The 15811-nt window shown below is 44.5% G+C and overlaps 1 protein-coding gene across 2 annotated transcripts; it reads left to right on the forward strand.

The window, feature by feature from the left end:
• The first annotated feature begins 12579 nt into the window (after positions 1-12579).
• Positions 12580-15759, forward strand: Rarres2 (retinoic acid receptor responder 2). Of its 2 annotated transcripts, none has more exons than XM_050119878.1 (6): positions 12580-12716; positions 13152-13352; positions 13542-13646; positions 15133-15228; positions 15404-15525; positions 15655-15759. In XM_050119878.1, exons 2-5 carry the CDS (start codon positions 13173-13175, stop codon positions 15512-15514), a joined length of 492 nt encoding a protein of 163 aa, XP_049975835.1. In that variant the 5' UTR covers positions 12580-12716; positions 13152-13172; the 3' UTR covers positions 15515-15525; positions 15655-15759. The 2 variants fall into 2 exon arrangements, with proteins under 2 accessions (XP_049975835.1, XP_049975834.1); XM_050119877.1 differs by lacking the exon at positions 12580-12716 and adding an exon at positions 12723-12857.
• The last annotated feature ends 52 nt before the right edge of the window (positions 15760-15811 follow it).

Genomic DNA, 15811 nt, shown 5'->3' on the forward strand with positions numbered 1-15811 from the left:
TAAAGTCCTAAGTTCTTAAAACATTTTAAATGCCATATTCTGAAGGTCTCTGAAAGATTTGAAGAAAACCTATCTAATTGAAATATATCTCTCTATATCTAGAAAACCTAACTAATATTACTACAAGCCTGACTATTATAGATTATTATCTATTAACCTATATTTCTTAATTATACATTACATTTTTAAATGAGCTGCACACAATGCCTTAATCAAGAGCAGAAATATACATATAAAAATTGACCTAAAATTTGTATTAATAAACCAAGATCCATACTAATGCAAATCTCTATAACATATCCCCTTTAAATGTAAAGAAACATTTATAAACAATATTTGGGAATTTGGTCATAGTTTTTTTTTAACTGGTTTTTTTTTTTGGGGGGGTGAAGTTTTTGGGCATTTTATGGTGACCTTTTGGAGGGTCTTGGTCCATTAAACCACATTAGTCTGGAAGGATTTTACAGGTTCTCATCCTCTATGGAAACAAAAGAAGAACCTCTTTTCCAAAGTAACATATCCTTAGACCCAAATTTTAAAGTCAAGATACCTTTATGTTAGTTTAATTTAGCAGTCCATACAATGAATACAATGAAGTGTTTCTCTGTACTTAGCTCCTTTACAGTCAAAAAATTTAAAGAAAACACAATAATATACATAATTTAGACACTATGTGTATTTTTTATTTTTTATGTGGCTTATTATTTTTAGTATTTTATAACTTTCTGTCCTTTCTTCTTCTTTTTTTTCCTTTCCCAAGCCTATGTACATTTATCCAACACTGTGACCCTTTTAGAGGTCTTTTTTTTTTTATCTGAATCTGTCTTTATTGTGCATCTGTAATTATTTTTTGACCAGAAGCGCCCTGTTTTTAATGTTAAGTGAACGTGGCTAGGGCCCAACACAGCCCTGCTTGCATTCTCCACTCAGTCCAGCATGGCTGAGCTGTTTGCTGTCTCTGAGAGCCATGTACATTGCCCCATTTTTAGACACACAGCTGGTCTATGTTGCCATTAAGCAAATTGTATCACTCTGCTTGTAGAACCCATTTAAATGCTCCATAGCCGGATCTCCCAAAAGAGTCAGAATTTGTGCTGGCAATACAGCCCAGGAATCACCATTTTAAAACCACACATTTTTTGGTTTTATGTTTTTTGTTATTGTTGTTGTTGCTGAATTAGGAAAACATTGCTTAAGGGAGCAGTAGCATGCTACCAGCTGAAAAAAAATTATGCGTATGTCTAGAATTCCTTTTTAAGCTTTCTCAGGTTTTATGTGGATTTAGTCAGCCCACATAGGAGGCCACTTGTGTGTTTGTGGCTACTCAGCCCTGAAATACCACATAGAAACTGTATTAATTAAATTTCTGCTTGGCCTAATAGCTCTAGATTCTTACTGACTAGCTCTTACATTTTAATTTAACCCATATCTATTAATCTGTGTATCACCACATGGCTGTGACTTACTGGCAAAATTCTGTCTGGAGTCTGTCTCTGACAGGGTTACATGGCTTCTCTAAACTCTGCCTGCCTTTCTTCTCCCAGCATTCAGTTTATTTTTCTCCACCTAGCTCTGTTCCCCTATAGCTCTGCGATAGGCCAAAGCAGTTCCTTTATTAATCAATAGTAATCACAGCATATACAGGGGAATCCCACATGAGATAAGGGCCAAAGTCAAGAAGAGAGAGACCCTGGCACATTGAAGGTGTGTGTATGTGTGTTCCCCCTTTTTGCAGGCTTCAGAGAACTAAGGTTTACCCCTTTCGATAAAAAGTCAATTGTATGATCAGTCACCGACTCCACGTCTCCTCCTTTTCAGCTTCCTAGCAGCCGAGACCTGGTTTTCAGCAGCAGCAACTCAGACTTAACAGAGACAAAATTATAAAATCCTAATCTTATGAAAATTACTGCTTTAGCCCTCTGGTGGTGGCGCACGCCTTTAATCCCAGCTCTTGGGAGGCAGAAGCAGTGGATCTCTGAGTTCAAGGCCAGTCTGGTCTACAGAGCGAATTTGAGGATAGACAAGACTCCACAGAGAAACATTGTCTGGAAAAACAAACAAACAAAAAACAACAAAATTTACTATTTTATTAACAACTGTTGAAGATAATTAAGTCATAAAAGTTAATTTTCAGTCACCTTATAAATAATCGAATGCTTTAATATGCTCAGAACTGTGTTAGCTGTGCTAACTACAAATACAATTAATTTACAGAGACAAGCTTAAGGAGAGAGTATTTTATATAATCTTCTGCATATGTTATCAAACTTTAAGCCTAAAACAAAATTATAGCAAACTGGAAGTTTATTTAATGTAAAACAATATTAAAGATCAGGTATATTGTCTTTAAAAATAACAGGTTATAAAAAAAAACTGAATGCTGAGTAAAATGGCTTAAATTTACAATGAACTTGCATGGCAGGACATACCCAGGCTTGTCCAGTGTCCTTCCACATCAAAGGAAATCGCATGCTAGCTTCAATATGGAATAAGAACACTCGGGGAGATAACACCTTCCCAAAGTCTGTTGCTCTGTCTGTGGCTGTGCAGGCCAGACTCGGAAAACCTCCTTCTTATCTTTAAGGAAGATGAGTTCCTCCTCAAGTCTCACATGACGGGGGATGGATTCTCTTGCCTGGTAGAGGATTTCAGAGTCTGCGCCAACATCCAGATGTTTCAAACAACAGAGTGAAAAGTACAATTACTCTGCACTGAAATGTCTCCTGAACTGACATATGAGGATTCTATGAACAGAGGAACTTTGTCCCTAAACCTACCATACCTGATGGGTGTGGGACCTGGATGCTAGTTCAATTGCTCAATGACTTTTACCTTAGTTTTTAATTCTGCCTCTTTGCAAAAGCTAATCCCAGGGCCCACACCCTATTAAAAGAGGCTTTCAGATACTCTGTCATCAAACTCACAGCTTTGGAAAGGTACTCAGACTATCCAAGCTGTGTCTTCAGAAACTTTGCTAGACAGTGCTACAAAAAAATGACTCAATAAAATTCTATTTCTCTTTTAAATTGTCCATTGAACTGACTTCCTTATTAAAGTTTCCAGGAGTCCATTGTAAACAAACAGTTGATTATAGTTATATCCTTCTACAGAACTCTGGTACGTGGTCCAGCCAGTTGCACAACTGCATTTAGCCTTATGTTAACTTTATATTTAACCTTATATTAACTTATGTTAATCTTGATGCAAAAAAACCCTTTTCTCATTAACTTTGCCTCATACTGTTCCCACAGGCTGTACAGTTATTATCTCCTGACTTATGCTCTGGATCTCTGTCATCTGTTGAGTTTTACTGTAGCCCCTAGGATGGACCCTCCTCTGAGACGCTCTAACTTCTGACCCTTCCACATCTCCCATTTTGTCAGTGTGAAGCAGTTAAAGATAGATCAGTGTCCTCCAAACCCTTGAAAGTGTTTCCAGTGACCCCTAAAAGGTGGACTAATGGGCCATGGGCCGTCCAGTTCATGCCTCTTCTTTTCAGGACTTAGAACTAAGAAAGCTGGACTGAAGCCTTCTTCACATCAATTAACTTTTCTGTCTCACCATCTCTCTCTCTCAAAAAAAAAAAAAAAAATTCAGCCACAAGCCTCCTCCTAGGTATGGACCTGAACAATTACCCATATACGTATGCTTTGGGAAACGAGGTCAAAATGACCTCTTACCTCATCTGATCTGGCAACAGCTCTCCAGTCAATTATTGGTATTAGCCCTTTCAAATAAGCCAATCAGAATAGTCAAAGAACAACCCCACTTGCTTCTGTGGCCCCTTTAAAAGTAGACTGTACCCGCTATTCGAGGTCCCTCAGCTTCCCGAATGCTGGGGGACCCTGTCATGACAGAATTAATAAAAATCCTCATGCTTTTGCATCGGCTATGGTGTATGAGATGGTCTCTGGGGGCGACTCCTTCTCGGTGTTTGGACGCCAGAGTCCAACAGTTCCTACCCTGGGTCTCTCCTTTCCATCTTATTGTCCCCATATTTATGTTTTTTTACCATCTTTTAAGTGCTCTACCTACTAAACCTCCCTATACCCAAAGAGCATGTTCCAATTAAGCTCTCCCAAAGGCTCTTGCTCTTCAACAGTGCCATTGGTTCCTGATACATCTGCGGACTTTTGGGATGCTTGGAGAGACTCTGGCTGTAAGGGAAACTTCTTTTCCATTCACCCCAGGCCAGTTCCTTGCATCAGTCCTTGGTTTTCTCCTGTTCCCCTCCTTCTGAGCTCTGTGGCTCCTGGCTGCTTCTGCTAGCTCACTATGGGGCAGCATTCCTGGCAGTTGGACTTGTCACTGCTGCCTGTATCAACATACCCACTTCCTCTCGCCAACGCACGCTGTCTCTCCCACCCCCATTTCTCCCTCCCCTCCACTTTTCTGGGAAATCTCTCAATTTTATTCTATAACCAAATCATCTATTTACAGCCCTCTATAATCACTTTTCAAAAGTTTCTCCAGGAATGCATGACGGCAATCGCATGACCCTTCAAAGCCAATCAAGTTAAAACTCTCCTCCTAAGTGATCAGAGGACCTCTCTTCAATGGACCCTGGACTATTACCTCCTGAAGATGACCCTCCTCAGCAGGAAGCAGCTAAAAAAGGATCAACACCCCACCCCCATTTTTATACCTTTTATGGGTTTAGAATAATAGAGTGTCTTGATGGTAGAATAGGATTCCTACATTACAGATGATTTTGCTCAGTCATTCCGGAAAAGAATGTTTACAGAGATAAACTATCTCCCAAGATAATCGGTCTTACCAGAATCATACAACTCAGGAAAAACAGACTGCAGAACTGCACATGTTCCCATGGCTGCGACCATTTCCCCATTCGCAAGCCCTTCACCCTGACCTATAAAAGGTTACCGCCTCCAGCTTCTTCTCTTGACAGATCACTTCAATCTCTTGCAGGAGAAAAGCTAGCCCTCACCTTGTGTGATAATAAACACAGTTCATCTGTTTGTCATACTCCCGTCTCTTTTCTGCCTCCTGCCCCTTTAAGCTGCCTCAGAAATCTAACATACATCCTTTATAAAAAGAGTTCATATGACATGATGCTGACCTCTGAGCATGTGATAGGTTTGGAAAGCACTTGATAAAGAAGGAGTTCACGTGGGGCTGGGACAGAAGGGCTCACGAAGCTTTTGAACAGGCTAAGATCTCTGAAGGATGGGCTCCAAGGCTGTACGTCCTTCTCGCCTAGTGTCCCTTTCACTGTGGTTCTCAACCTACGGTCACAACCCCTTTGTGGATCTCATATCAGATGTCCTTCATATCGTATATTTATATTACAATTTATAACAGTAGCAAAAATGCAGTTATGAAGTAGCAACAAGATAATTTTGTGGTTTTGGAGTCACCATGACGTGAGGAACTGTATTTGTAGTGTCGCAGCATTAGGGAGGGTGAGAACTACAGTGATAGAAGTTACTAGAAGCTCAGTAGGCTACAGCTGGGCTATAGCCAAAGCAACCCGAGTGAATGATTCCAATAGCGTTTGAGTCTGCCATGAAAAGGGGCAGAGGCTCCACGCACAGCGCTAGAACAGCAACTGCCAGCTGCACAGAAAGCGTTTCAGAGAAGAGAAACACAAAGAGCCAGTGCCACACCTCAGTTCAGCTGCCGCAGAGCCCCAAGGAGACTGGCCAGCCCCAGAATCCTTGAACTTGTCCTGGGTGTGCAGAGATGATTTACCTGAGGACATAAGAAAAGGTGACTCTTTTCTCAGCCCTGACGCTGTATTCACAGGGGATGTGCAGCGTCTATTTTTCCCTTCACGCAGCCCTCGTTCTTGTCCTAGCCATATTACATTCCTCTCTCATCCAGACACTTGTAACTGACCTCTATAAAGAAACATTCCCCTCCATTCTGCTCCACACACAAACATCCCAATGGCCTCTGTATAACTTTTTAAAGCTTTTAGAATCACCGTTAAAGTTTAGAAGACAAATTATCCACAGGTTGAGAAAGTTTTTTTTTTAAAAAAAAAAAAAAGATAGTTTCCTTTCCTCATAGGCAACCACTATTAGAAGTTTCTTCTTTCAAGAAAGATCGCATACATCTCTACATACAGTAGATATATATGATTCATTTTTAGTTTTAAATCACATGATTGATAACTTTTTGTATTATTTACCATCCAATAAGGCAGCCAGCACCCACCTATGAGTCGCTAGACTGACATGTGGCTAGTGTGACTGGACTGTTAATAGTGTGTGTGTGGGGGGGGGGGCTGGAGAGATGGCTCAGAGGTTAAGAGCACTGCCTGCTCTTCTAGAGGTCCTGAGTTCAATTCCCAGCAACCACATGGTGGCTCACAACCACCTGGAATGAGATCTGGTGCCCTCTTCTGGCCTGCAGGCATACATGGAGGCTGAACACTGTGTACATAATAAATATAAAAAATAGTGTGTCTGGGTTTGTGAGTGTAAGTGCTCTTGAAGGTCAGAGGTCCTGGAACCTGGAGTTACAGGTGGTTATCCTGCCTGAAACAGGTTCTGAGAGCTAAACTCGGGACCTCCGGAAGATCTGCCAACACTCTTAAGCATTGAGTCCTCTCTCAAGTACCAAAAATGCAATGTTTTAAATGTATATTTATAATGTCGACTTGAGATTTTTTAGAAAAATCAGTGAATTTACATGGACAGGTAATTTTCAAACTGGAAGCCTTTGCATCAAGGTCAAATCACGTCTAGCTAGAAGAACAGAGAACACAGGCATCTAAGCACTGAGAGCTGGAGGGAATGTTGTGTAGTCGTTACCCACAGTCATAACAGATGTTTCACCATCCAGTCCTGTTGTAGGGAGGCTGTTTGTTCCCGGCTGCTCAGTCCCAAAATAATCACACAGAAATAATATTATTTGCAATACTCTTTGGTCAATAGCTTAAGCGTATTTCTGGCCAACTCATTTCTTAAATTAACCCATCTCCATTAATCTGTGTATTGCCATGAGACTGTGGCTTACTGGGTAAAATTCCAGCGTCTGTCTCTGGTGGGGCTACATGGCTTCTCTAATACAGGTTAATAGAGAGTTATCCATAATAGTCAAGCTTGTAGTCATGTTAGTTAGGTTTTCTAGATATATAGAGATATATTTCAATTAGATAGGTATTCTTCAAATCTTTCAGAGACCTTCAGAATATGGCATTTAAAATGTTTTAAGAACTTAGGACTTTCCATGACAGTGAAACACATCTGTTCCTGGCAGCACCAAGCTACTTCAAAAGGATGATTGGCACTGAAGAGACTCCTTATGGAGTTTGTTAACCATTTGGGCAAGAAACTGCTCTTGCCTGGACTACTTATGTTATGCTATGTGAACTGGATATGCAGGACCCACAGAGAAATGACTGCTGAACTTGCCTAAAGGTGAGATGATCATTCAGGGTACCTGCTTCATGAAAGAGTCTGCCAGACATTATGAAGGACACAGAAGAAAGTGACTGACAAACTGCCAATATAGGTAGAACTGTCTTTGAAATTTCCTGCTTCATGAAAAAGTCTGCCAGATACTGTGGGCCTGTAGGCTGAAGATGGATACCCCAATGTTACAGAAGAACTTTGGGTGACTGTCCAGGCAGTGAGATGTCCCTGTCAATTCTAGAGTTTTGAGAGTTGTTTATAATGCACTTCCTGTTTACTTAGGTAATATTAAATCCTTCTGGAATCTTTGATGGAGTTGAAGAATATATAGTTATAGTTTTCTTTAGTTATGATAAAAGATAAAGTAGATATAAATACTGTAAATGTAATTCTTGCTTGATACCTGTTTTGTTATAGGCAATTACTATGTAAAGTTAAAACCTTCCTTTTATTTAAATAGAAAGGGTAGATGGTGTGGGATTCCCCTCTGTATGCTGTGATTACCGTTGACTAATAAAGAAACTGTCTATGGCCTGTGTAGGGCAAAATAGAGTTAGGTGAGAAAAACTAAGCTGAATGCTGGGAGAAAGAAGGCAGAGTTCGCGAGACATCATGTAGTCCCACCAGAGACAGACACCTGGTGGAATTTTATCTGGTAAGCCATGATCACATGACAATGCACAAATTAATAGAGATGAGTTAAATTAAGATATAAAAGTTAGCCAAAAATACGCTTAAGCTATTGGCCAAACAGTATTGCAAATAATATGGTTTCTGAGTGATTATTTCAGGGCCTAGCAGCTGGGAACAAACAAGCAGCTTCCTACAATACATTCCCACCACCCTGTTCCCAGCCTCACCCTCCTCTCATCCTAGGATCGGTGTCCCTTCTCATGCCTCTCCACATGCAGAATGCAGCTGCCATCTTTCTCAGCTCAAGTCACCACCCCCAGGGCATCACCCATCATGGGGCCTTGGGTTGGGAAACACTTGCCACATGTGTGCCTATCGACGCCCGGAAACCAAAGCTCTTGGGAAACACAGTTGCCATCTATGGTGGTTGGTGTTAGTTATCAGCGTGACACAGCCTACAGTCACCTGGAAAGAGTTTCAGTGGTGTATCAGGTTGGCCTGTGGGCGTATCTGGGGGATTGCTGTGATTATGAACCGTGTGACATGACAGAGTCTGAAGGTGGGCATCAGCCCACTTTCTGGGTTTGGTTGCTGAGTTATACATGAATGAGTAGAAAAAGCTACTGAGCAGTGGACATGTATACCTTTGTTCCCATTGTGTTCTTGACTGTGGCTGTGACCAGCTGCTCCGAGACCCTATCTGACTACCCACAATGACGGACTATCACCTGGAACTGCACACGGAATAAAGTCTCTCTCCTTCAAAGTTGTTTTTCTCAGGGTGTTTTAGCACAGCAACAGAAGCAAAACTGTTCACCATCTCTCATCTCTGCTCACTGACAGCTGCAGACTGAAATGCCAGTGGTGGGTTCTCGGGCCTGAAGATCTTGCTGGTACCCTTAGAGCACAAGGTATAGGAGCCCTTAGCTTTATATGAAGAATCCTGGCAAGGTGTGAACAACATATGGAGGTTAATCATTAAGAAAAAACAACTGAATCCCAGTAGCCCAGCTATTTTAAATTCTTTCAACCTTAATGTTGGGAGATGTGTTCACAGGTCTCAGAGTGCATCGCAGCTGACACAAAGCTTTGAAAATAACAAAGTTAGACTAAGATGTTCTGGTTAAATAACTTTGAGGTGAAAAACCCAAGAAGACAATCTAAAGTATTAGAAAGACACATAGTTGAATTCGGAACTGGTTAAGGTCAGGGAACAAGAACAAAGCAGCCCAATCATCACTGGCTGACATACTTTTCTTGCTAGGATTGGTTAATGACCAAAGGTGATGATTAATTCCTTATACCTATTTTTATCCTTAATATTCTTATATAAAAATCGATTAATGAGTGGGTATGTACCTAAGATTTAAAGTGAGCTGATTCTTTTTTATATATAAAAGTTTAGGTTTGTGATTCCTCTATCAGATTACCTTTCAAGATGAGTAATAAAGTAACTGACCCTTTCTTTGTAACTGCAAAATGCAGCCTGCCAGTAAAAGACCCAAGAAGAATACCTTGCTTGGCCACATGTTAATCTGTAACAAGTTGCTTGGGTATGAATGTATGTGGGTTCTTGGGATAATTTGTTTTTCACTTGTAATAGGTAAAATGTTTACTCATGTAAGGGATATGGAAAACATGCTGTTTTTACTGTTTGTTTTGTATTCATTGTAATCATTCACTTGAAAAACAGTATGTAGCCACATTGTAATTCCTATATTGTCTTGTAGTGATATTTTGTTTGTAATGTAACAAATAAAGCTTACCTGAAGAAAGGAGTGCAGAGCTAAGCCACTAGTTAGCCATAGAGGCCAGGCAGTGGTACCACACACCTTTAACCCCAGCACTCAGGAGACAAAGGCAGAGGGGTGAGTGAGTTCAAGGCCACCCTGGGCTACACTAGTTTGATCCAGTCTCAAAGAGAAACAGCCAGATGATGGTGGCTCACACCTTTAAGCCCAACACTAGGAAGGTAGAAACAGAAGTGATATGTCTGGGCAGAGAGAGGAATATAAGGCAGAGGAGACAAGAGCTCAGTACAATCTGAGGTGAGTTCAGTCTAAGATGCATGCTGAAGATTCTGTCGGAGGATGCAGTGTGAGGCTTCATAGAGAGAGCATTCAGTCTGAGGGTTCGTGGGGTCAGGGTTGCCCTTTCAGTCTGAGGCAGAGGTAAGAGCTAGTTGCTGGTTGTTCTGCTTCTCTGACCTTCAGCGTTAACCCCTGCATCTGAATCCAGGTGGTTCTACATTGCCTGAAAAACTGTTGTTTTGTGAGTATATAGGCTGCAGAAAAAAAGTATAGTAGAAAATAGTAGAAAGAACGCGTGAAGAACAAAGACTAAAAAAGGAAGCCTTTGTGGGAGCCTAGGCAGTTTGGATGCTCACCTTACTGGACCTGGATGGAGGTGGGTGGTCCTTGGACTTCCCACAGGGCAGGGACCCTGATTGATCTTTGGGCTGATGAGGGAGGGGGACTTGGTTAGGGGAAGGGGAGGGAAATGGGAGGCAGTGGCGGGGAAGAGACAGAAACCTTCAATAAATAAATTAATTAATTAAAAAAAAAGGAAGCCAGTAAGAGTGAGTGTATTTTTCCGTGGACTCCGTGGATTCCTTTCAAAGCCCTGTGCTGCTGGAGCCCCCCCCAGCAGTACAGAACTGTAACAGTCTGGGGAGGACAGAGGACTGCATTGCTACAGAATCTCATGTTTGAAGGGATGAAAAGGAGGAATTTATCGTTCAGAAAGATTTCCCACAGTTCTGGCAACTTATCAGACCATCCTACAAATGTGACTAGAGGAGGCACTGATGGCTCAGTGATGAGTGTGACCTGGGTGGACTACATGTTGACCAAGACTCCTCAATATGCGCGGCCCTTGCAATCTATTTAAACCTGAATCTCATGGACTGTGGAGATGCTCAGTGGTTAAACACTGGACATTCTTCCAGAGTACCGAGGTCTGGTTCCCAGCACCCACACCATGGCTCACAGTCTTGTATAAATCTAGTTCTAGATGATCTGACTCCCACTTCTGGACTCTGTGAACTATAGGCATGTACATGTGGTATAGAGACCTACACATGGCCAAAACATTCATATACAAAAATAAGAAAATATCTTTTTAAATTTTAATCTAAACTTTATGTCAATATCTGGAAGACAGACTCTCGGGTCACTATAGCTCTTTATCCTCTTCCCAATATGGCCACATTGAGTAAATCTTTTTCTGCTTTCACTATTACTGTCTGTGTAACTGGGGACATACAACAGAGTCTAGCTTAATGGACCTGAGACGGACCACACTTTGGCCCTAAGGTCTCTGTAACAAACCTTAGGGAATGAAGGGAACCGATAATGCTACACAGTCCCAGGCTTTTCCCATTTGCTCAAGGTGCCCAGAAGCTGAGCCAGTGTTTGGACACGTCACTCCTTCCTTTTTGGGAGTCAGCAGACCATTCTGTCCTACATGAAGGCTCCTAACACTCCAACAGCCCTATGAGACCTTAAGTCATTTCACTTAGGACGGCGCCTCAGGAATAACCAGGAAAAGTAGCACGTGCCCCAACAAGGATGGCATTCCTGCAGGAGTCTTCCCTGCTCAGGGTGCATGCTGGAAAGTTTACTGATAGGAGAGTCTCAGCTAGGGATTTCCAGCACCCTGGAGAGAAAGGGCAGCTCTGGGCAACTGGAACTGTAAAATAACGTTTTGGAGCCCAACAGTCCTTCCGCTCAGGGGAATGGTTCTTCTGGCCAGCAGAGACCTGGAAGGCTTCTCAACCTCAAGCAGGAAGCAGTAACATAAGAAGTCTGCACTTGCTCAAATCTTTGGCCATCTCACTGGAGTCCGGGTCAAGGGTCAAATGGCGATTCAAGGGGAGACACTGGGTAGGTGGAAGCACACCCAGGCAAGCAGGTCTACATGTGGAGATCTGGGGGTGGGGGTGGGTCCGTGGAGTAAGGCTTCAGGCAGGACTGCAGAAGGGAGGGTCCACTTGGAGCCTCTGCAAGGGAGAGACTGATACCAGGCAAAGTTAGGCCTACGTGAGTGAGTGAGTGGGTGGGTGGGTGGGTGGGTGGGTGAGTGGGTGGGTGGGTGGGTGAGTGTGTGGGTGGGTGGGTGGGTGGGTGAGTGGGTGAGCCATCATGAAAGAGGCGATAGGAGAGGGATGCCTGGAGGGAGATGAAGGCAGCTAGCCAGTGACACAGCAGTTCTCCCACTGCACACAAGACAAACTGAAGCAATAAACCTGCTGCCTTGGTACCAAAGGAGCCTCAGTTTCCCCACCTGTGGCTTTCTAGTGGAAGATCACCTGTTCAAGCAGGGTTCTTCCAGAAGTCACTCTTCGGGTGACCAAGGTCATGTGCTGGAAGAATTAGAAAGACGCAAAGGAGGGAAGAGCTGTCTGATACTAGAGAACCCAGGGCCAGGTTGGGGCAGGGGTGAGAGGACCCACTGCTGGGGACAGTTGTCTTGATGGCAGCTGCAACCCTGGTACAGGGAGGGTTAAGCATGTTGCAGTTCCCACCCTCCCTGAGCTGGCATGTCCTCCCACATTTACGTCTTCTGAAAAATATTCAGCCTGCAGCCTGTCTTATTTGGTGCTCCAGGCCCTCCCCTCCCCCTCCTTTGGCCCAATCCAAGAGGAAGGTCAGGGGACTTTGGGAAACGGGAAACTCCAAAACTCCGGACTCTGGGAGAAGGGTCAGTGGGGAAAGGCGGGGCTGTGGGGACCAAGAGAGAGGAGAAAAGGGAGAGGGTGAGAGGGGACAGCTTCCAGGGAGCTGCTCCAGGGACCACACAGGGAAAGGCCTTGCTACAGCAACAAACCTAATATTCTTCAAGGTACCAGAGAGGGCCTGGGGATTTGGGAGATGTGGGGAAGACCCAGAGGAAGGAGGAAATGGCCCAGAAAAGGGGCTATAGTGGTCATAGCCAGCAGGACTACTTGCTGGGGCTGTTGGCAGGGAACTCTAAAACTTTGCGGGCACCAGGGAACAAGGCCTTGCAGAGTAGAAAGGGCTAGTTGGATTAGTAGTGGAAAGGGGCACCTCTGGCCCCAGGAGTAGGTCAGGGGAGAAGGTGCCCCCCACTCTCACTCCAGCTCTATGAGCTGAAGACTACATACCGTCTTTGCAGCACCAGGACTGAGGTGGAGCCATGAAGTGCCTGCTTATCCCCCTGGCCCTGTGGCTAGGCATGGTGGGCATCCACGGGACAGAGCCGGAGCTCAGCGAGACACAGCGCAGGGGCCTGCAGGTGGCCCTGGAGGAGTTCCACAAACACCCACCTGTGCAGTGGGCCTTCCAGGAGACCAGTGTGGACAGCGCTGAGGAAACGGTTAGTACTGTGGCTGGCAGGGAACGGAGGGCTGAAGCCCTGGACACCAGCAATATCCAGAAAGCTTTCCTGGGAAAGGCCACCAGTCAGACGTCCTCCTAGGCTGTGCCAGTTCTAAGTTACAGTGTTTGAGGGAGGAGAATGACAGCCAGGAATTACCTGCTGGCCTTCTTGTCTGTCTGTCTATAGATCTTCTCGGTGGGCACTTTTGTGAGGTTGGAATTTAAGCTCCAGCAGACCAGCTGCCTAAAGAAGGACTGGAAAAAACCCGAGTGCAAAATCAAACCAAATGGGGTGAGTGAAGGGGCTCTTTTGATGGGACAGGCTGCCTGGGTATGAACTGGAGCCCCGAGAAGCTATGCTCCTCACTGGGGGCTGTCTGCAAGGAAGAGGGAAATCTCTCCATCGGTGGGGGGGGAGGGCAGGGGGGAGGACACTTGTCTGACTTTTCTAAGAGCTTCTCTATGGAGCTTATCCTGTACACCAACCAGGCTACAGCCAGTTCATCACAGGGGTTGAGTCATCAGCCACCCTGCGGGTGACACTGCTACTATGGAGTTACCTCTGGGCTGAAGGTGCAGCACTTTGGGTTACGGTTCTTGCTTTCTAACAGCTTTGTGGGGTCACTGAAGGTCTTGGTTCCCTTTATCAGTTAAGGCAAGGGACTGGGTTATACTGGTGATTTACAGGGCCTTTTATTCATATCAAATCTTAAGGTGGAAATATAAATATGAGGACAAGGTGGTAAAAGGCCCTTGCTGGACAAGCATGAAGACCTAAGCTTGGATCCCTAGCACCCATATGAGAACAGTCGGGCATGGCTATACACGCCTCTAACTCCTGAACAGTAGTGGGCAGAGACACGAGGATACTCAAGGCTTTTTGGCTTCCAGCCTAACTCCAGGTTCAGTGAGAGATTTTGTCCCAAGGGAATAATAAAGCAGAGTGATATAGGACACCCAAACACCCTTGCCTGACATCACACACACACACACACACACACACACACACACACACACACACACCAGAGAGAAACAGAGACAGATACCATCTGGAGAAGATTCTTGCCTTTATACATGTTTGCACATTCACACAGGCACTTGTGAATACACCCATGCAGTGTACTGCATATGAGCAGTTCACACACGCATGCTCACACAGGAGTGATCTCTACACAGGTACTGCAGTCTGCAGGCAAGGCAGGGTAGCACATACTTGAAATTCCAGCATTGGAGAAATTAAAGCAGGTGGACCACAAGTTCTAGATCAGCCTGGGCTATTTCTTAAAGTAGTGTCCAAGTGTCCAAAGACAAGAAATTGTAAGAATCGCCCATCCCAGGGTAAGGTGCATGTCTATCTGGCTTGCACATCCCCCTGCTCCTTGGATTAGTTATATCTCTCCTGCTGTGATGAAACACCATGACCAAAACCAACTATAGTATAAAGGTTTGTCTTCTGGTTCCAGAGGGATAAAAGTCCATCATGGCAGGGAGACATGGCTACCAGCAGGCATGGAAGCCAGAGCAAGAAGCTGAGAGCTCACATTCTCAAAAGCAAGCAGGAAGCAGAAAGAGTGAATTGGGAGTGGTATAAGACTTTAAACTCTCAAAGCCTGTCCCAGTGACATACTTCCTCCATCAAAGTCAAACCTAAACCTTCCTCCAACTGGAGACCAAGTATTCAAATCCATCCACTCTAGGGATGCCAAGCAGGCCAGTCCCCACCCTGACACTCAGGCTCCCCTCACCCCTTTTTCCTTCTCTCATACTCTCCTCCCCAGAGAAAGCGGAAATGTCTGGCCTGCATCAAACTGGACACCATGGGTAAAGTTCTGGGCCGGATGGTCCACTGTCCAACAATGAGGCAAGGGCCTCAGGTAAGAAGGGTCAGAGGTTAGGGAGAGGGCTGGAGACAAACCACGTGAGGGTCTGTGTGATAAGAACTGGAAGTGGGAAAGGAGAGTGGGGCAGGGGGTGGCTAAGACCTTCCCCTGGGGTTGCGGTGAAGCCTCACCTCCCAGGCACTGCTACAACAGACACTGGTTCTAACAGGAATCTCAGGAGTCCCAGTGCAGTAAGGTAGCGCAGAGTGGCGAGGACCCCCGCGGCAACCACTTCTTCCCTGGACAGTTTGCCTTCTCCAGGGCCCTGAAACCCAAATAAGCCCCAGACAGGTAGGTTATTGGGAGGGGAGAGAGAGCCCTTGGCATAAACTGGGCTATGTGTTTTGTTTGAAACTTGAAGGAAAGCTAGTATCAAGCCAAAACAACCTCCCTTACACTCATCTGGTTTCCCTTCTCTAGAGCTCCGCCTTCCTGAGCTGCCATGGCAAAACCCAGTGAAAGGACACCAGCTCCCAAAGATTTCATACTCCAAGCTAATAAAATTGCTGGTCTGTTCAGTCCCAACTGTGTGTTTGTTCTTTCCTCAGTTCAACCTGTACATACAAGAAAAGTTCAA

The sequence above is a fragment of the Alexandromys fortis genome, unplaced genomic scaffold, assembly GCF_014885135.2.
Source record: "Alexandromys fortis isolate MF-2015 unplaced genomic scaffold, M_Fortis_MF-2015_v1.1 scaffold_177, whole genome shotgun sequence".
Lineage (NCBI taxonomy): Eukaryota > Metazoa > Chordata > Mammalia > Rodentia > Cricetidae > Alexandromys > Alexandromys fortis.